This window comes from Dromaius novaehollandiae, chromosome Z (assembly GCF_036370855.1).
Source record: "Dromaius novaehollandiae isolate bDroNov1 chromosome Z, bDroNov1.hap1, whole genome shotgun sequence".
In the NCBI taxonomy this organism is placed as follows: domain Eukaryota; kingdom Metazoa; phylum Chordata; class Aves; order Casuariiformes; family Dromaiidae; genus Dromaius; species Dromaius novaehollandiae.
In genome coordinates, this window is record NC_088132.1 from 73,314,647 (window position 1) to 73,334,114 (window position 19,468).

Here is a 19,468-nt window from a genome sequence, read left to right on the forward strand (position 1 = left end):
CACCATCACAGAGATGTCTGCAGGGCTGAGGTGGGCAGCAGGTCTCCTCCAGGAGGGCCTGACCCTTGGCAGAAACATCCGCCCATCCTCTCCCACCCCAGGGTAGCTGCAAGGAGCCCAGCTGGTACTGGCTGACCTACCAGAGCAGCATGCCACATATCTGCTCAGTGACTTTCCCCTCCCAGCAAAGAACTCCTGTCCAGGAGGCCTCTTCCACCATCTCCTTGCTGGGTTCCTCAGTAGTGCCAGGGAGAGCTCCTGGCCATGTTTGTCCTGTCCTGGGGAAGCAGTGCCTCTGCGCAGCCCTGCTGCCCTGCAGGTGCCTGTGCCAGGAGCTGTGTCAGCTGCCAGGGCTGCTCCCTGCCTGGGTCTGCCCTGTTCCTTCTCCTCCCATCCCTCAAGCTGTTTATGTCCCCTCCAACAGAGCTCCAGTCCTGTGAAAACTTGGACTCTTACTGTGTGATCAAGGGCCATCCTCTGGCAGATGATGTTGCAGGTAGGACCCAGAGTGCCCTGCCTGTGTCCCCACACACCTCCAGGAGAAGGTGGAGAGGGATCCTGCCTTGACATGCCCCATGTTTGCTCCATCTCTCTGGTCCCCTGGACAGTCAAGATGACTGTGCCTGCTGGGAGCTGAGCGAGGCTCCAGGCACGTCTCCACAGCCCTGCACAGTGGCGGGGACAAGCAAAGAGGAGTGCCCAAAGGGGAGACTTGCCTCTTGCCCTTTGGGGGGACCCAAGGCTGTGGGCAGGGTGCGGGGGGCTCACCCACCCATGTGGTAGGGAAAGCTCTGCTGGGAGGGATTGCAGGAGGGACAGGCCCCAGGGACTGGCTGCTGTCGTGTGCCAAGGGCACCTGGCAGCCTCTGCCCTGGTGCTGTTGGTCTCCACAGGTAAAGGTGGCCAGGCTGAAGAACTGTCACTCCCGTCTCTGCCCTGGACCACAGAAGACAGGAAGAGCAGTGAAAGATCAGAAAAGATGAGCTCGGTGCTGACAGCAGCCATCTCCCCATGCCCTCCAGTGACTGCGATCATCACTGGGAGCCTCATCCAGGAGAGGCCTGAGCTGTTTCTTTCAGGGCACAGAGTGGCTTCTTTAGAGCTCTTACCAAGCTCCAGCATGCTCTCTCGCAGAGCAAGAACAGCCCAAGGCCTGGGACGAACTGCTTGTATCAGCACAGACATGTGCTAAAAATCCTTCACTGCTGTGATTAAGCCATCTAACCCCGACCCTTGTGCCCACAACTGGCCTTTGGGACCAAAGCAGCTGCTTCCCATGGGTTCTTGTTGCTGTAACCTGCCTGCTTCAGTGGAGCTGCTCTGGATGGATGTGGGGCAGAGAGGGAAGGAAGAAGCTGAGCCCAGCGTGGCTGCTGGTGATTGATGAGGGGGGAATGAACAGGGTTGGGATAATGGGAAAACTGAGGGTTGGCTTATGCTGCTGCCTCCAGCTGGGCAGGGCTCCCAGCCCCTCTCCCTGCCCCATATGCTGCTGTCCAGCCAAACCCACAGCTTTGCTTGAGTTTGGCCTCACTGTGCTGCCCTTGTGGCTCTGCCTGCTGTGTCCTTACAATCAATAAAGGCTTGTGGTTTGGAGGGGGCTGCCTGCCCTACTACAGCTCCTGCCTGGGCCCCTCAGTGGGTCACATCTCCTGTGGGAAGCTGAGCTAATTGCTTCTTGGGGAGGGGAGGCCAGAAGCAGGGCAGCCATGACCCCCCGGCCTGGACCTGAGTCTGGCAGCATGCCTGATCCCCTACAGCTCTGCTAAGCAGCTCTCACGTGTGTTTGTATGGGGTATGTGGTGGGAATCGGGGATGGATAGTGCTTCCCCACACACATCCTGGGCAGGTCGGTGGCCTGTGCCTGTGCTGTGGGCAGAGCTGGGGGACCTGGCTTTTCTTAGCTCCTCTGCTGCCCCAAGTCTGATCTCCCTCTTCCCTCTCCCTGCGCCCTTCCCCGGTGGTGTGTGCAGGTGCATCAGTATCATCTCTCTCTTGGTGAGCTTTTAGACTAATATCTGACCTTTTACTGCCTCTGTTTTCTTTTTCTGGGTATTTTGTGGCTCCCGTCCTGTTCTTCACCTTCTCTGTATGGCTGCAATTTGTTTTGTCTTCTGGCTGGCTGGTTGTCTGTCTGAAACCCCTCAAACAGTGCTCCGTAGCAATCTCTGAAGGCTACTCCTTTCACTCCTGTTCTGCTGCTTTCTTTCGCGTTTGATCCGTATGACTCAACTTTTGTGTTAGCAAATATCAGTGTATCCCCCAGGATTTTGGTGCCCTCGTGCACCAGTCCTGTACCAGATGCTGTCTGCAGCTGCTTCTGCACTGCACTGTCAAATCGATTCTGGGGTCACAGTTTTGGGAGCTGATGGACATGGCCTCTCTGCACATGCGAGGCTGACCTGCGTTGAGAACAGAGGACAGTCGGGTTGGAATAACTTTTCTGGGGGTGGTAGGAAAATGTTTCCAAAGAGGAGAGCAGGGAGGCTCAGGAACAGCCTGCCACTGGCAGACAACTGACCAGGGGAGGTTTGAGAAAGGTCTGGGATTCCTCTGAGCAGGATTAAGTGACAGCAGCCTGAGCCAGCTGCGGATCAGGCTGGGCTGGAACAGGCGACCCAGGCGATCTCAAAAGCCTGGGACCTTGCACGTGATGCCTCCATGCCCTCCAAGGAGGGAAGGAGGCAGCTCTGAGGCAAATGGAGGTTCCTGCTTCCAGAGCCAGATCCCATGGCTGTTTGATTTCTGTGCATGCACCTCTTGCATGCAATTACACAGACGTGTGTGTGGTCTCTCACTGGTTATTCTTCTCCTGTTAAATTCTACCGCTGTCCTTTACCTTCCACAGTAACTGCAATCTCTACAGGTAAGTGACTCTTTTTTGTTCTGAAATGTTCTCTAGTTGCAGGGGTCTGAGAATAAAGCATAGCAAAGGGAAGAAAAAAGCAGTTTTGTGGGGAAGATTCAGTCTTTCTGCTGCGAGGGTTTGGGGACACTGGCATTTAAAAGAGAAGACTTGCAGCAATAGGGACATCCCTGATTGGTAAAGGATTGGCAGGCAGCAAGGTGACTTCGGCACGCTGCAGTCAGGAAGCCCTGGAGATTTCAGCACAGCATCTTCACGTAATAATTTTGCACAAGAAAGAGCACAACCTACAGCTTGCAACATGTTGCGGGTTTCAGAGCCAACCTCAAAGCCCGGCAGCTCTTCCTCAAAGTTAGCCCAAGGACCATCTGTGGGGAGGCAGATCATTCCCTGGGCATCTGGCCCTGTCAGGGGAGAAGGAAGGGGGCTCATGAGCCACCAGGGAGACCCTGCCTCAGCCTCATCTGGACAGAGTAGAGGTGGGAATGTCTGTAGCTGTATAGCTTTCCTGATTAGTGCCTTGTGTTTGTGGTTTTTGCAGTGGATATGGCTCATCTCTGGCAGCCTGTGAAGAACAGCCAGCTGGGGCCAGGGCAGAGTGTATGTTGCTTAGAGCTGCAAGAGCACTAGGAGCTGGGACTCATGGAAGTGTGAGACCAAGCGACAGTGAGTGAGCTGGAAAGTGGCAATGAGCAGAGCATGGTGACTCTGGTATTCAAGGGTGGGACACTTGAGCAGCACGAGCGAGGCAGCACTGGGGTTCTGGCCCAAACCTGGGAGCACCCAGAGAAATCCCTACCACGTCCAAAGATCTTGTCTGCCACATGAGGCCGTGGGAGGTGTTGGTGGCAGAGAAAAGTAGTGGCTCTCAAGAAGCAAGGGGAAGGGGAGAGGGGGGTGGTTTGGTAGCTGTGAGGGTTACTTCAGGTGCCTAGCAGGCACTAGAAGGTTGGATGATGAGTTCATCTGGGGCCAGAGAAGAGTGTTCCCAGGCCAAGGGGAAGGAGGCAGCAGGGGATGGAGCTGTGGGAAAGAAAGAGCACAAATGCATGTAGCATGGAGAATAAACAGGAGGAATTAGAGATCTCTGTGCAGTTGCAGGGCTATGATCTCACTGAGGTCACGGAGGCATGGTGGGATAGCTCTCAGGACTGGAATGCTGCAATGGATGGTTTCAGGCTCTGTAGGAAGCGCAGGCCAGGAAGGCAAGGAGGAGTTGCCCTTTACATGAGAGAACAGCTGGAGTGGATGGAGCTGTGCGTGGGGGTGGGTGATGGGCTGACAGAGAGCTTATGGGTCAGGATTAAGGGACAGACTAGCATGGGTGATACTGTCGCGGGTGTGTGCTGCGGCCACCTGATTAGGAAGAAGAAGTAGACGAGGGCTTCTGCAGAGAGCTGGAAGTGACCTCATGTTTGCAGGCCCTGGTCCTCCTGGGAGACTTTAACCATGCCAATATCTTCTGGAGGGGCAACAGAGCAGGGCACAGGCAATCCAGGAGGTTCCTGGAGAGCATTGATGACAACTTCCAGATACAGGTGACAGGGGAGGCAACAAGGAGAGATGCTCTGCTGGACCTCAGGTTAACAAATCTGATAGCCTTCTATGGTGGAATGACTAGCTGGGTACATGAAGGGAGAGCAGTGGATGTTCTCTATCCTGACTTCACACGTTGCACTCTCTCAGACATTGTCATAGGTAAGGCTGATGAAGTATAGGCTAGATGAGTGGACAGTGACGTGGACAGAGAACTGACTGAATGGCAGAGCTCAGAGGGTTGTGATCAGTGGCAGAAAGTCTAGTTGGAGGCCTGCAGCTAGCGGTGTCCCCCAGGGATCAATACTGGGTCCAACATTATTCAACTTATTCATCAGTGACATGGATGAAGGGACAGAGTGCACCCTGAGCAAGTCTGCTGATGATACAAAACTGGGAGGAGTGGCTGAGACACCAGAGGGCTGTGCTGCCATTCAGAGGGACCTTGACAGGCTGGGGAGATGGGCAGAGAGGAACCTCATGAAGTTCAATAAAGTGAAGTGCCGAGTCCTGCACCCCGGGAGGAATAACCCCATGCACCAGTACAGATTGGGGGCTGACCTACTGGAAAGCAGCTTTGCAGAGAGGGGGGATCCTGGTGGACAGCAAGTTGACCATGAGCCAGCAATGTGCCCTGGTGGCCAAGAAGGCCAATGGTATCATGGGTTGCATTAGGAACAGCATTGCCAGCAGATCAAGGGATGTGATCGACTCTGGTGAGGCCATGTCTGGAGTACCGTGTCCACTTCTGGGTTCTGCAGTACAAGAGAGACATGGAGCTACTGGAGCGAGTCCAGTGAAGGGCTACTAAGGGGATTAAGGTGCTGGAGCATCTCTCATGTGAGGAAAGGCTGAGGGAGCTGAGACTGTTCAGCCTGGACAAGAGAAGACTTAGGAAGGGATTTTATCAATGTGTATAAGTATCTGAAGGGAGGGTGTAAAGAGGATGGGGCCAGACTCTTTCCAGTAGTGGCCAGTGGCACGTCAGGAGGCAACAAGCACAAACTGAAACACAGGCAGTTCCATCTGAACATAAGGAAAAACTTCTTTCCTGTGAGGCTGATTGGTCACTGGAATGGGTTGCCCAGAGAGGTTATGCAATCTCCAACCTTGGCGATATTAAAAAGCTGTCTGGACAGGGTCCTGGACAACCTGCTCCAGGTGACCCTGTCTGAGCAGAGGGCTTGGATTAGATGATCTCTAAAGGTCCCTTCCAACCTCAACCTATCTGTGATTCTGTAAAGTGGCTTGGTGTGGTTTGAATGTGTTTTTCAGAAGGGCCAAGGACCATTTCCTGCCTTGAGCTCGTCTTTGCAGTTCATTTGTCTTCCTGTCACTGACTCTTCACAGCTCTTTTCATACCCTCTCAGAGGACCTTAAACTGCTGTTATCATTGAGGGGAAAAGTGCAGTAATTCGTTAGAGCTCTAAAAGCCCATGACTGCAAGAAGCGGCTTTAGGAAGCATGCAGATACAGTGTGAGAAATGAGGGCAGTGTTTCTTGAGTGCACTCTAGTTACAAGGCGTGTTTGGGGAGCAGCCCTGGGATCTTAGTGACAGGGGTCCTCCTGGTGACAGCCTGCGCCTAGATGCCCCATGGCACACGAACAACAAGAGACAGCAGCTCTGACACCAGTGGGAGGTTCCCTCTCCAAAGAGGAAGACTCTTGCAACACATGCGATTTCCCCGCATGGTTCCTTCCTTCCTGTGCTTGTACTCTCTTGCATTCAGTTACAGACGCATGAGCTGAAAGGCAGCGAGTGGTGCTGAGATTTCAGTCCTGCCCTGGGACTTTATGCTAACATGGTCTTGCGAGGGCTGGCTCTGGCCTTTCTTCTGGTCCTTGCACCTCTGAGGGCTGCACAGGGAGAGGAAGAGTCTAGTCCTAAAGCCGAAGGAGTACCCCAGGAAACAGGTAAGAGCTTCTCACTCTGCAGCAGGAGGTTTGGCTGCTCCCCTTCCTGTACGTTTGCTGTGCATCTTTACCAGGTTCAGCATGCAGTAGCTGTATCTGAGAGGACTAGAGCTGGTGTCCATACCAGGGCCCAAGACACCAACACCTCAGCCAGACTGTGGTGACATGAAGCTGCATTTGGGGATGGAGGGCCACAAGCCTTGGTGTGCTGGGAAAACCTCCAAGAGCACGGGGCTGCAGCATTCCTCTGGGAAGGGGCAGTGCCTCTGGGAGCAGGAGGTGTCAGGCTCTCTTTTCATAGTGGGTAGGTGAAGCCTGAGTGTGGGGCCATCAGAGCAATGTCCCCATTACAGGACACCTGGTTGCTGGTGCTCAGCAAAGACCTTGAGACCTGTGAGATGGAGTCCAGTTGGATGCCTGAGCTCCTGTGTCATCTGGGATGCCTGCTCTTTCTGGAAGACCCATGGGGACAGGAGCTAGGGTGCCATGTGAATGTGTTGCAGGTAGTGTGAGAAAGATGGGATGAGGCTGGACAGTCAGGGACTAGTCACACCCTGTGCTGAAAATCCATCCCAGAGAAGGTAACAACTGTGCTCATTGCTATGCACAGACTAGAAGGATACTGGGACAGACCCAACCTTAAGCCTTGGCAGATGGCAGATATGCCCCCGGGACACTGTCCCTGCTGAGAGGAGAGCAAAAAGGAACTGCCTGTCACTTTGCTGAGCTAGATGTGCACGGGGTGGGACTGTGTGCCTCTAGACCAGAGGAAGTGCACAGGCAGTGACGTGTTGGTAGGGCATGTCTGCTATTTGCAGCACTCAGCTGGGCATCACTTGTCTTCTGTAACCAGGGTTGTTTGAAAGAAAAACCTTCTCTTAATCAGCTTTGGCTTCACAGCCAAGATTATACCTCTGTGGCTGTTCAGGAGATGAAATGAAACTTGTCAGATACATTCAATGTCCCATTAGGATAGGAAAATTCGTATTATAGGCACTCTAAGAACTTGCATAGACCCTTGTGGAGGCTGGCATGGGAAGTGCTCCCTTTGCAGGTTCGTACCTGTAAGGTACTGCCTGCAGGAATCCTTACGACAAAACCCGACCTTGCAGCACTCAGCACACTGCTGGGACAGGCTATGGGCCTGCTTTCTACCTGTGCCCTCCTCAGCCCACGAGGAAGGAGAGTGGAGCAAGGATGGATGGAGCCAGGAGGAGGACAGGGGACAAGGGGCAGGGCTTGTGGCAGGGGAAAGGGGCAGGGGCTGGGGCTGGGGTAAAGCAGAGGACCTGAACGGAGAAGGCCCCATGTCCCACGTGCATGGGGGCTTGGGCAGGAAGGGAGAAGCAGAGGGACAGAGTCAGCCAGCACAGGGACAGCAGAAGAGTTGTGTTACTGCTGTGGAAGCGAGTGACCAGGCATGGGGGTGGGGGGAGAGGGGGCATCTCCCACGCCTCTGGGAGGGAGGAAGAGCCATGGCTGGAGAGAGGTGCAGCCCAGCAGGAGTGCCGTGCACTGGGAGTGTGAGGGGCAGGCTGACCTGGGGGCTGGGGGACAGCAGCCTGCACTGTGTGGGTGGCAGGTCAAAATGAGGGGAAAGAGGGGGTCTGCTCTTGCAGGGGTGATTCTTTCAGGAATCTCTTTGCTGCGGGACATGGTGGAGGGCTAAGAGTGTCCACGGACACAAGGGCAGAGCAGAGAAGTCCATGGATGAGTGGTCAGTCCTGGGCTGGCTGAGGTGTCTTGTCCTGACCAAGGGGTGTGTCACCTTCCCCTCTCCCTTTTGGGGGCTGGACTCCATCACTGGTGACTCCTGACACCCCCGTCATCTCCCCTGCCCCACCTGGTCATCCTGCAACCCTGACTAACATGCACCCCCTTTTGCCTCTGCCAGAAATGTGCCAAAGGCCCCGGTGGGATCAAAGACTCCAGCTGGCACCAGACCACCCAACCTACAAAAAGAATGAAGAAGTCATGCTGAGCTGCCCTGAGGGTCTCCATCCATCCTTCTCCCAAGTCAAATGTGCAAGTGAAGTCCAGTCTATCAGTCATGGGAAACCTGTATACAGAGAAGTTTGGATGGGGAGCAATGGCACAGGTGGCTGGATCCGCATTCGATCTAACGTGGAGTGCGTTGGTAAGGGAGGCTTCAGGAGCATTCCTGACTGCCCTGCTCTGCCCTCCCTGAACAGGAAAATGCAGGCTGTGTGTGCACACAAAATTTCAGGCTCTCTTCCAGGCCACGGTATCAGTAGGTGTTGCTGAAGGCAGTCCTGATGGAGCCCTTAAGCCTACCCTGTCCTCGTCCAGTGTTCCCAGGCACACCTCAGAGTGGAAAGTGGCAGGTGCCAGCATTTGTCCCTGAAGGTCCTGTCATGAAGGGGCTTATGCTGCCTGGCCCACAACAGGCCAGGGCAGGGTTCTGGGCATGCAGGACTCCAGCCTTCAGCTTTTGTGTGTGCAGGAGGCTTGTGGTGATGGTGTGTAGGTGACATGGGGCTCCTTGAGGGCTTTTGGCCCTGACAGCCCAAGAGTATTTGCTGGAGGGAGAGAGGATAAAGCATTGGGCATGGAACAAGTGTGTGTGGTGCAGGCTGTGGGCTGCACTGAATCACAACTGTGGTGGGCTCTGCTGCCTATGTCCCATGCAGTTGTGATAGTGCCGCAACCTGCCCCCCACTTACTGGTCGTGGGCCCTGCTCCATGCTGGGCTCAGGTTCAGTGCCATGTAGTCACAGCTTGGGGCACGGATATCCCTGCCAAGGGAGGGTAGGGTGAACTTGTGCTGTTTGAGAATCCCAGTTAGATGTCCCCAAAGTTTTGGTGACAATTAGTCCTCTGCTGCTGCCCAACTTGCTGAGTGCCCTCTGACTGGGCCAAAGCGAGAGGGCTCAGGGCCAGTTCCCTGCTAGCAGCTCTGAGCAAGGGGAGCGTGGGAATGTGGGCTGGAGAGGAAGGGGATGATGCTCCTCTGACAGTCTGTGATCCATGAGCAGGGGCCATGGGGTGAATCTCCATGCCTGGCCCAAGTTTTGAGGCTGTCCTGTCTTGTCCCTTTGACTCTGTCTTGGCCTGTCCTGTAGCACATGCCCAGACTAGGCAGTGAGAGCTTTGAGGCCCCTGAACCAAATGCCGGTTGGACAGTGCCCTCCCTGGTGCCCAGAGTCCCTGGAGCTCCCTACTCTTCCTGGCTTTTCCCAGGAGGCCTAGGGGAAGCAGTGTGGGGTCTTTCTTCCCCTCATCCCCTCCCTAGAAATGCTGTGGGGAGAGCTCCTCATACTGTGTCTTAGAGCTCCATCCCTCCTCATACTGTGCCAGGGCACAGGATACCCCCCTTCTCTTGGGTCTTGTTAACAGCATGGAAAGGCTAGTTCTCCAACAGCCAAATATGCTTGGCTGTGGAACTGCTTGGACCCACAAACACTGAGTAGGGACAGGTGCTTTCAGCAATGTGCACATGCCCGTTAAGCCATGCCTGGCTTCTTAGCATACCGTGATCCCAAACTGCTCCTGCTCCCCAACTCAGAGACATGAAGGGACTGCATGTCAGTCAGCCTCATGCTTCCTCTTCCTCCCTGCTGGGTGGGCAGCAGGGCTCTCTGACTGCAGCATCCTTGCAGAGGCAGGAGGGGAAGGGAAGGAAATGATGCGCTTGCAATGTTTCCTTCACAGAACTTCTCCAGGTTGTCCCTGGTACCTCGGAGGTTTCTGCCACCAGCATCAAACTGAACTGGACCTGCAGGTTCCCTGACGCCTGCCAGCACATGCGGGCCATGTGCCGTCTGGCTGGGCCTTCCTCCCCTCCCTGTGAGGCCAAGGAGGTCACGGGAGAGGAGATGCTACAGGGCCAGAAGGGAACATTCACCTGCCCCCCTCTGCAGCCCTTCACTGTCTACAGCGTCACCATCTCCTTGCCCCCCAGCACGGTCCTGTTCACGTGGCAATTCCAGACAGAGGAAACAGGTATGTGTCCATGGGCAAGTGCAGCAAGGCCAGGCCAGTCCTGGGCTGTGCCGCAGGTGGGGGAGGCTGGTAAATGCACCTTTCCCTCTGCAGCTCAACCCAGGCATCTACTCCCTGTGGTGATGGTCCTGAGATTGGGGCCTGCAGGAATTTGGGGCAGGGGCTGTGCAGGGCCCTAGAGCAGAGCACATGCCCTCCTCACCCTCCCCAATGCAACAGCTGCAGCAGTATGTCTGCCCTTTTGGGGTGCAAAGCCTGCTTGGGGGGTCAGGTGGCAGACCGTCTCCTGGGCCAGGAGCTGCCTGCACCCTGCTCTGGCCTCAGCCCCATTGCCCGGCCCAGTGCATGACTCTGTCCTCCTGTGCTTCTAGTGCCGGACAAACCAGAGAATCTGTCACTGGATCCCAGCACCGGGTTGCTCAGGTGGAAGGCGCTGCCCTCCTGCAAAGGGCAGATCCTTGGATACCAGGTACCAGAGTAGCCCGGATTCACAGGGCTACTCCCTCAGCTTGCCAGGGGCATCCCTGCTGGGGCTGCTCTGGGCATGCAGGCGGGGAGAGCAGGAAAGGTAAAGCTGTGACGAGCCACAGTTCCCCCACCTCCGGTCCTGTGGAGGTGAATTTCATGCTCTAACAAGTGTGAGCGTTTTCTGCTCACAGTCTGTGTTCCTCCTGCTCCGGTGCTGTCTGGAGAAGTGCTGAGTGCTCCCTGTCCCGTGGGCTTCCTCTCGGCTGTGCGGAGCCCGCTGTTTGGATGGCTTTGCACACCAGTGTGCAGTACTTCATGACACGTTCATTGGCTTACAGGAAGCCACAGGGGCAGCCAGCTCATAGCCACCTGGAGATAAGAGATGTTTCCTGCCTTACCGGCATTTCTTGGAAATCTTTGTCCTGTTCTGAGAGTAAAGGACTGCTCTGAGCGACTCCTCCTCCTCCTGGTTGCTGCTCTGCTGCTGTACCTCTGGTGCAGCAGATTCCTCTCAGCTGAGGAGTGCTCCTCTGAAATGCCCCGTTTCTCTGGGAGAGGTCCGTAGTTCCTTTGACTTGCCCTCCGTGTGTGGCAAGAAGTGCCTCGTCTTTGTGACAAGTCAGGGCTCTTGGCACAGTGTAGTCCTGCTTCCTAGTATTTGGTGCCTGAGACTCTTACCAGCATGCTGTATGGCCTCTCTGAGGACAGACCAGTCCGTAGGGTGAAAGGGGGCCTCAACATGCTGCTGCTTCTACTGCTGTGAGCTCTTTCCTGAAGGAGCCACGGGAGTGGGGCCATGGCTGCATTGCAAAGACCAGGCCACAGGAGCTTTGGGAGTCCGTGCCAGCTGGCTTTCTGCTCCCAGACACCGGGGCTTGTGACAAGAACCGTTTCTGTGGCTTTGAATCAACACTCTCTTGGGCAAAAAGAGGAAAGGAAAGGAAAGGAAAAAGAAAAGTAAATAGAAAGTCAGGGCTGAGCTTCTGGGGGGGAGTGTCACCACATTACCCATGGTGTTGCAGTTATGCACCAGCGACCTGGCCTGGGGCTCGTTAAATGCATATACATCTCTCTCAATGAACCACCTCCATGTTGCCATGCTCCCACAAGCCTGATGCTTCCAGCATGGGGCCCAGACAACCTATGGGGGGCCCAAACAACCCTACGTGGGGCCCTTCTCAGGGTCACTGCACCCCGCGAGCTTTCCCTGCCTTTGCAGGGGATGCGGTGCCCTGGTGCGCCAGGGGCAGGGGCCCCACGAGCATGAGCATGTTGCTGCCGGGCTGCCTTGCCCCCAAGCAAGAGCTCAGCACTGCTCCCCTCCAGCTCTCTGTCCTCCTCCAGCTGAGCATCACGGCCAGGAGTGCGCACGAGGCCGGCTTCCTGGAGATTGAGCGGCTGAGGGTGAACAGCTCTGTCACCGAGTACACGCTGCCGGACCACCGACCCGGGCGCACGTACGTGGTGACGGTGCAGGGCCTCACGGCTGCCGGTGCCGGGGCTGTGTCACGCCAGGAATTTCTCAGCAGCGGCTTGGGTAAGGGGTCCACACGGGGTGCCTCTGTGGTGGCCGTGGAGCGTGGCAGGCTGCCATGCAGAGGGGCGGTGGGGCCTGCCTCTCCCTGCTGAGCCCCAGGCTGCACCAGCAGCTCTGCCAGGGCAGATGCAGGGGCAGTCAGGCCCCAGCGCCGCCCCCGTCCCGCAGAATGGCTGCGTGGCCTCAGCTGCACCAGCCGGGGCAGCTCTGCAGCCTGCGCTGCCCGTGGGCTGCTGCCTGCCCCGCGCAGGGCCCCTCTGTGCTCTGCTGCCTGCTGAGCCTTGGCCCTCCGGTTCCTCTTCAGAGACCTCCGCCCCTCTCAACGTCAGCTCCTGCGGCGCTCGTGACATCTCCCCATCCCAAGGGACGGTCGTGCTTCCCCTGCGCCCCATCACCCAGCCCCACGGGGCAGTGAGGTGAGTGCAGCCTCTGGGGAGCTCAGCTGCTCTCTGTCCCGGGGAGCCTTTGCCCAGGGGCAGCACTTCCCCGCAGCTCCCTCCACTCTGCTCTCCCGCTGCCCGTGTCCCCAGCCCCTCTGACAGCCCTGCCTTGCAGGGAGCACCAGCTCATTGTCGCTGTGACCCAGGACACCGCTACGGTGGCAGGCGTGTGCTCAGGGGAGCTGCAGCCCTTCGACGCCAGCCTGCAGCACCGTGCCTACGTGGCCGCGGTGCTCAACCTCACGGCCCCCACCGACTTTGTGCTGGGTGACGGGACTCGCCAGCACGGTTACTACAACGCTCCCCTCCAGCCGGACGGGAACTACACGGTCCTTCTCCGCCTCGTTCACCGCCAGCAGCAGGTAGCCTCTCGCAGGGTTCAGGGTAGGGCAGACCTTCTTCCTCCTCCCCATCCCCAGCAGAGCAGAGAGTGGGGGCTGCTCCTGCCCCATGCACTGAAAGCTGGGGCACCTTGGCAGCCTGGTCCTGCTTGGGAGCTTCATGCACAGCTGGGACGTTTTGTGGCCATGGGATGGAGGTCTTTGCTCCTGGGAGTGGGCAGCTGGGCAGCAGTGGCCTGAGCTCTCCCTCCTGTCTTCCCCAACAGGCAGAGAAGTTCACCTGTGTTTGCTACAGCTTCTCTGGTAAGTGGGCTCCTCTCCTCCAGGCCAGGCTCAGCCCTACACCCTGTGCCCAAGGCACCCTCCCGCATCCTGCCTTTTCCCAGGCTGGCCACTTCCCTTGGAGAAGGTTTGGCCTAGCCCAAGGGCAGTGGGGTCTTGGTGTGGAGGGCAGAGGAAACCTTTTATTTCTCTTACATGTGGGTATTCCTCCATCTCAGAAAATTCCTGGTCCACAGAGTTGTGTGTGGGGAAGGGTCCTAGGAAAGTGCCCAGCTGAGGGTCTTCATGGCAAGATCATAGTCCCTTCATGGGGTAAGCCCCTTGGATCCGGTGGCCTTGTTGACTGGGGGTTGTGCCTTCCTGCCCTTTCAAAGACCTGGAGCAAAGAGCCGGAGATGGGGCAGTGCCAGCAGAAAAGGTGGAAAGAGATGCAGAGCTGAATTGTTTGCTAGCTCTCTGCAAGGCAGGGCATGACTGGGCCTTGCTGCCTATCCCTTGCAGCAGCCAGGGTGGCAGAGCCCAGACACGTGTGCACACACGTGCTCACACCCAGTGCCAAGGGTGGGGGCCCTCAGGGACCCATGCCCCAGGCTGTGACACCCACTCCCGGCTCTGTTATTTGCAGGGCAAGCCCCGGCCCCATGGCCCTGGACTGCGGTCACAGTGGTTCTTGTGCTCTTGGTGTTGGCCTTCCTGTTTGCAGGGATCCTGTGGTTTGTGCTGTCCAGGTGAGTGGCTGGGGGCCTGGATCACTGCTCTGCTGCAGGCCTTTGTGTGCTGGGGGGCAGCTGGGGCTGGAGAGGGTCCTCTCCTCTGCTGCTTCCACCCTCTGGGTGGCATGGATGCAACCAGCTAGTCCTACCCTGGCTTGTCTGTAGGGCTGCTGCCTGGGGCTCATGAGTGTCTTCCTTGGGGCTGGGGCAGGGGCCAGAGGCACTGAGAGACCCCGTTCCCTGTGGCTCTTCCTGCCACTGCTGCCATCCCTCGAGGTGCTGGTGAGCGACTCTTCTGCCAGCTCGTGGGAGGCCAAGAGCAGAGGGGTGCGAAGCCCTCCATCCCTCTGCTGCTGGAGTTGGCAGGGCCCTGGGCCATGTCAGCCTTGCCCCTCTCAGAATTGCCCTTTGTCTTCCCAGGAAAAAGAAGGCCTTGATCAGCCAACGCAAGGAGAACAATTAAAAAGGTAGGAAAAATGCATCTTCCTGGGGCCACCATCACAGAGATGTCTGCAGGGCTGAGGTGGGCAGCAGGTCTCCTCCAGGAGGGCCTGACCCTTGGCAGAAACATCTGCTCATCCTCTCCCATCCTGGGATGACATGCCCCACATTTGCTCCAGCAAACTGGTCCCCTGGACAGTCAAGATGACTCTCTGCGCTGGGCCCTAGGCTGCAGCCAAGCGAGGCTCCAAGCATGTCTCCCCAGCCTGGCACAGCAGCAGGGACAAGCAAAGAGAAGCACCCAAAGCGGAGACTTGTCTCTTGCTCTTTGGAGGGACCTAGGGCTGTTGGCAGGGCCCGAAGAGGGCTTACCCTCCCCTGTTATGGGAAAAGCTTTGATGGGAGGGATTGCAGGAGGGACAGGCCCCAGGGACTGGCTGCTCTTACATGTGCATGTCTGGGACACTGTGGATACCCCTAGGGACCTGTGGGTGGGCACAGCTGGGTGAAAGGATTGGGACCATGCACTGCCCAGCACTCCAGCTTGTCTCAGACACTCACCTGTGCAGGCAGCTGTGCTGGCAGGACTTCCCTGCGCTGCCAAGAGCCCCCGGCAGCCTCTGCCCTGGGAGCCAACACCCCATCTCTGCCCAGGATGGCAGGAGACAGGCAGAGCAGTGAGGGAGTGGAGAAGAAGAGCAGGACATCTCTGGCTTGATGCTGATGGCAGCCGGCTCCCCAGGCGCTCCTATGACTGTGATCAGCCTGGGAGCCTTCATCTGGTTCAGCAGAGCAAGAGGAAAACAGGAGGCCAAGGAAAGGCTGTGAGCTTTCTGTTCCCTGAACCCTCTACCTTGCCCCGTCCTTCACTTACTGATGTTGTGATGCCTGGCGTACTTTGATGAGACTTCTTATAGTTCCTTTTTTTGAGACTTTGCTTTCTTTTTTGCTTTCCTGGAAGCAGGAACTGGAAACAAGGCTTCCTAGCCATTGAATTGTATGGGCTCAGGCTGAAGTTTGGCTTGTGCTGCTGCCTCCAGCTGGGCTCCCAACCCCTCTCCCTGCTCCATATGCTGATATCCAGCCACACCCCTGGCTCTGCTCAAATTTGGCCCTCATCATTCTGCCTGCTGTGTCCAGAAAACCAATAAAGGCTTGTGGTTTGGAGGGGGCTGCCCTCTTGCCCTGCTACAGCTCCTGTCTGGTCCTTTCATTGCCCTTATGGGGGTAACATCTTCCGTGGGAAGCTGAGCTAACTGCATCTTGGGGAAGGGAGGCCAGGAGCCAGGTCCTGGCCTGGACCTGAGTCTGGCAGCATGCCTGATCCCCCACAGCTGTGCTAAGTAGCTCTCGCATGTGTTTGTATGGGGTACATGATAGGAATCAGGAAAGGCGGTGCTCTCCTGTGCACACCCTGGGCAAGACTGTGGCCCATGCCTGTGCTGTGAGCAGAGTTGGGGGACCTGCATGCTCTTTGCTCCTCTGCTGTTCCCCCCCCCCCCACCACCACCTGATCATCTCTGGAAGAACAGCAAAAGTCAGAGCTTGACACCACCATGGCCAGCACAGAGCCTTTACTGGTAAGACACAGAATAGAGTCGGGGTTCAGCTCTGGCTCTGAGGCCCCTTCCCCTTTGAGCAGTTCTGGCCGAGCCAGTCTCCAAGGTGCAGCAGCCCCTCCTGGGAGGTAAACTGCACATATAGCATCAAGGGTACTCAAGTTTAGATGCTGCAACCTCGGACTGCTGCGGTGGAGACAGATAGGCTGTTGAGGGAGCCTCCCCAGAGATGACAAAGCTATAGCACCTAGGACAATCAATGTCAACAAGACAGCTCTTGAGGAAGAGGTTTTGGACCAGGATAGTCCTACAGCACTGTGGCTTTTCCTAGCTCATCTCGACCTTGGGCTTTGTGCTTCTCCCAGGGCAGGACAGTGAGACTAGGCTCCTGAGCCTTGTGGATCTGATAGAAGTTTGATGATCCCCTGGTGAAACAGTCCTGTGTTGATGGAGCTACCTCTTTTCCTACGCAGCTGCCTGAGGGGACATGGGAGCCCAGAGAAGGCAGCTTGTTCTCTCCATCCTGGGCATGAACAGGTTAAGTCTTGATACCTCCTCTGTGGCCTGCACACTCAGGCTGAGATGCCAGGTAAGTTCCTGCCCAACTCTGGGCAAAGGGCAGGGTTCCTGCTTCAAAGTCTTGTCAGTGACAACACAATTTGGAGACAGTCCAGAGTGTCCTGTCCAGCTGCAGAGGATAGAGCAGTAAAGCATCTTGAGGCTGTGTACACACATCTCATCTCCTCTGGTTTCCAAGGTCACTGGCAGAGATCTGTCAAGAGAGCTGGAAGTCCTGGCCAGAGGTGCTGGCTTCTACTTGAAGTTTCCATAGGTTTCAAATGAATTCAAGTAAATGAGGGCTAGTTCATAGCAGAGCTGATATTGCTCCTGTGGACAGGACACACATGAGTACACGGTGCAAGAACCTTTGTCATGGAAGGCAAGCCTGGCTGCTGACAGCTTTCTGAGCGAGTCTCGCACAGGTACAGCTTACTCACCTCCCATTTGCAGCCCCCCCCCCCCTTCCCCCACTGAGAAATCACCGGTGTATGCTCCAGTGAGTTCAGGGGCTGCAGCTCGCTGGTCTCAGGAGGAAAACCAGCATACACAGCACAAAGTGTCTGCTGCTCACACCCATGCAGCATGACTTCTAGCACCTAGCTGGGAGGTAGGTGCTGTGCAGGCACGTAAGCACCAACCGGTTCAGCCCTCAGCTGAACAGGGCCTATAGACCAGCAAGGGGCAGCTCAGCCTGTGGGATGCTCCAGCATCCACCTGGTCCTGCAGAGCCTGCCGCTGAGGGGGCTGGGTATGTTCCAGCAAGGAAAAAGTAAGGTTTCCAGAGGTCTCATCTTCCCCAGAAGGATCTGAACACACAGCCTGAACAGTCCTGGCAGCTACCCCAGAACCTATGGCCCCTGCTCTGGTGTTGCCATCCCCAGCTGGGTTTAGAGTCAGTACCTACCACATCCTTAACCAGCTGTCTCCGCCGTCTCTTCAACATCCTCACAGCCTGGGACACATCCACCAGCCCCTCACTTTGGATCTGCTCACAGAGGAAACCGGCAGCACAGAAGATCCCACTCCGACTGGCACCGTCCCTGCAGAGAAATGCCACTGGAGAATCACTTGGCCTGGGATCACCTGGTAGTACTGAGCCTTGGAGGGGGGTGTCCTGCTAGCCACACAGGCCTGGGGCTCTCAGCATGGTTTCATATACAGATCCTGCATGAAGCCAGCCTCCAAGGGGAAGCCTTCCTCCCATGAACACAGCTGAACCTATGTCCACAAGTCCACTTTTCCCCTGGACTGAGACTGGAACTGTGATCCAAATTTGATGATGCAGCCTGGACTGTGCCTAACTGCCCCTGCTAGAGACCTCACTCACCAGCAAGTGACGAGTATGTGTGCATCTTGGCTCTGTCGCTGGTGTGTCTCCACCTTCCCCAGCAGGCTGATGATGGTGGCAGGGCACGAGGGAAGGCGCTGCTGCATGGGCCAGTCCTCCAGCTGACAGAACTGGACTTTCAGTGCAGATTTCTTTGGCTAGCAGGGAAGGAAGACAGTGAGCTGAGCCTAGAAGAAATCCACCGACTTCATGGAGGGAAGGGAGGGACAGTGTGTGCTGGTCTTGGCTCCGCTGTGCACACTAGGACAAGGGAGCAGCTCCACAATGGGATGGCCCAGTCCCAAAGAGTGACTTTGTCCGTCTCCATTCAGTGCTCTGAGATCCACAGATGGGCAGAGCCTGAGATAAGAGCTATCAGGTGCAGCTCAGATTGATGTCAGTTCAGGGCCCAACTACCTGTAATAACTCTTCCCATCCAAGAGCCACCACCAAGATGCACAGACTTTCTCCATGGCCACTGTCAGAGTTAGAAAGGGCAACACAAACATACCAGTGGTCTGCCTTGTATCTCCACCTGCAGCAGGAGTCTCTCTGGACTAATCTCTCCCCCAGGGTGAAAGGCCCTACACCATTCAGTGTCCTCCAAGGACCTCCTCAGGTCTCCCTGACCCTTGTCACCTCTGCCTTTGAGAGTTGTGACCTCAATCCCAGAGCAAAACCTGCTGATGCTGGAGCCCTGCCAGTACTCCCAGCTCTTGCAAAAGCTGGTCTCACTTCACCATCCCTGTACAAAGAGCCCACCTGCTGCTTGTTGGTCAGAGCGAGTGTCCAGACTGTGAAGCCAGCTCCGGGCTCCTCTGAGATCAGCTGGACATGGAAACAGCCATAAATAGCTTCCCCCTGGGTGGGCCAGAACTCCACGTATGTCTGAGGGGGGTGACACACACGTTACCACACAGTGCCCCAACCTGCATGCATAGCAAAGCTCAGCAGTGCTCTCATGAGTACACTCAGCCCAGCCCTTCACCCACAAATCATGGGGAGCACAAGGCTGTTCTGCTGGCCGTGCACTTGGGACAAACCAAGCCACAGTGCAGCAGTCAGAAAAAAAATAACACCCCCCCCCACAGACAGGACACCTGGGCAGGCGTAAGCAAAACCTGAGGGATGCCCCTTCTTCCCTTGCTATAGCCCACGTCATGACAGTGGGGAGACCCCATCACTGTAGTGCCTCATGAGAAGAGCTGCAGTGGGCTCAGGGCAGAAAGCACACTGCCTGGTCCCATGGTGAGCCTGGGGAGGGAAGGGAGGCTTGTGGGCTGCTGACCTGGTCCAGCTCCTGGAGTTGGTTTAGCACAACCACCGATGTGCAGGTGTAATCCCAGATCAGAGCCCAGAAATCCACCAGCGTGGCCAGAAATGGCAGCTGGGTGATGATGAGTCTGTCTTCCTCAGTGTATGTCTGCAAAACACACCGGGGAGGGAGGTCACATAATCCATCCCCTTAGAGCCCCTCTAATCACAGGAAAAGGTCCCTGCCTCCTCCCAGCTGGGCTGC

At 56.5% G+C, this 19,468-nt stretch overlaps 2 protein-coding genes across 2 annotated transcripts in view; one reads left to right on the top strand and one right to left on the bottom strand.

Moving 5' to 3' along the window:
- The first annotated feature begins 6,113 nt into the window (after positions 1 to 6,113).
- On the top strand, positions 6,114 to 15,691 carry LOC112996593 (uncharacterized). Its single transcript, XM_064501824.1, has 11 exons — positions 6,114 to 6,317; positions 8,212 to 8,454; positions 9,990 to 10,280; positions 10,652 to 10,749; positions 12,093 to 12,285; positions 12,590 to 12,701; positions 12,841 to 13,087; positions 13,333 to 13,369; positions 13,974 to 14,076; positions 14,482 to 14,528; positions 15,157 to 15,691. Exons 1-10 carry the CDS (start codon positions 6,206 to 6,208, stop codon positions 14,522 to 14,524), a joined length of 1,479 nt encoding a protein of 492 aa, XP_064357894.1. The 5' UTR covers positions 6,114 to 6,205; the 3' UTR covers positions 14,525 to 14,528; positions 15,157 to 15,691.
- A 370-nt stretch (positions 15,692 to 16,061) lies between these two features.
- LOC135324810 (receptor-type tyrosine-protein phosphatase kappa-like) overlaps positions 16,062 to 19,468 on the bottom strand; it is a 29,548-nt gene continuing 26,141 nt past the window's right edge. The window contains exons 25-29 of the mRNA XM_064501753.1: positions 19,238 to 19,372; positions 18,712 to 18,837; positions 17,950 to 18,107; positions 17,527 to 17,662; positions 16,062 to 16,949 (exon numbers count right to left, since the gene is read on the bottom strand). Of these exons, the coding sequence (XP_064357823.1) occupies positions 16,875 to 16,949; positions 17,527 to 17,662; positions 17,950 to 18,107; positions 18,712 to 18,837; positions 19,238 to 19,372 (630 nt within the window). The 3' untranslated portion in view covers positions 16,062 to 16,874. The remainder of the gene's footprint in view (positions 16,950 to 17,526; positions 17,663 to 17,949; positions 18,108 to 18,711; positions 18,838 to 19,237; positions 19,373 to 19,468) is intronic.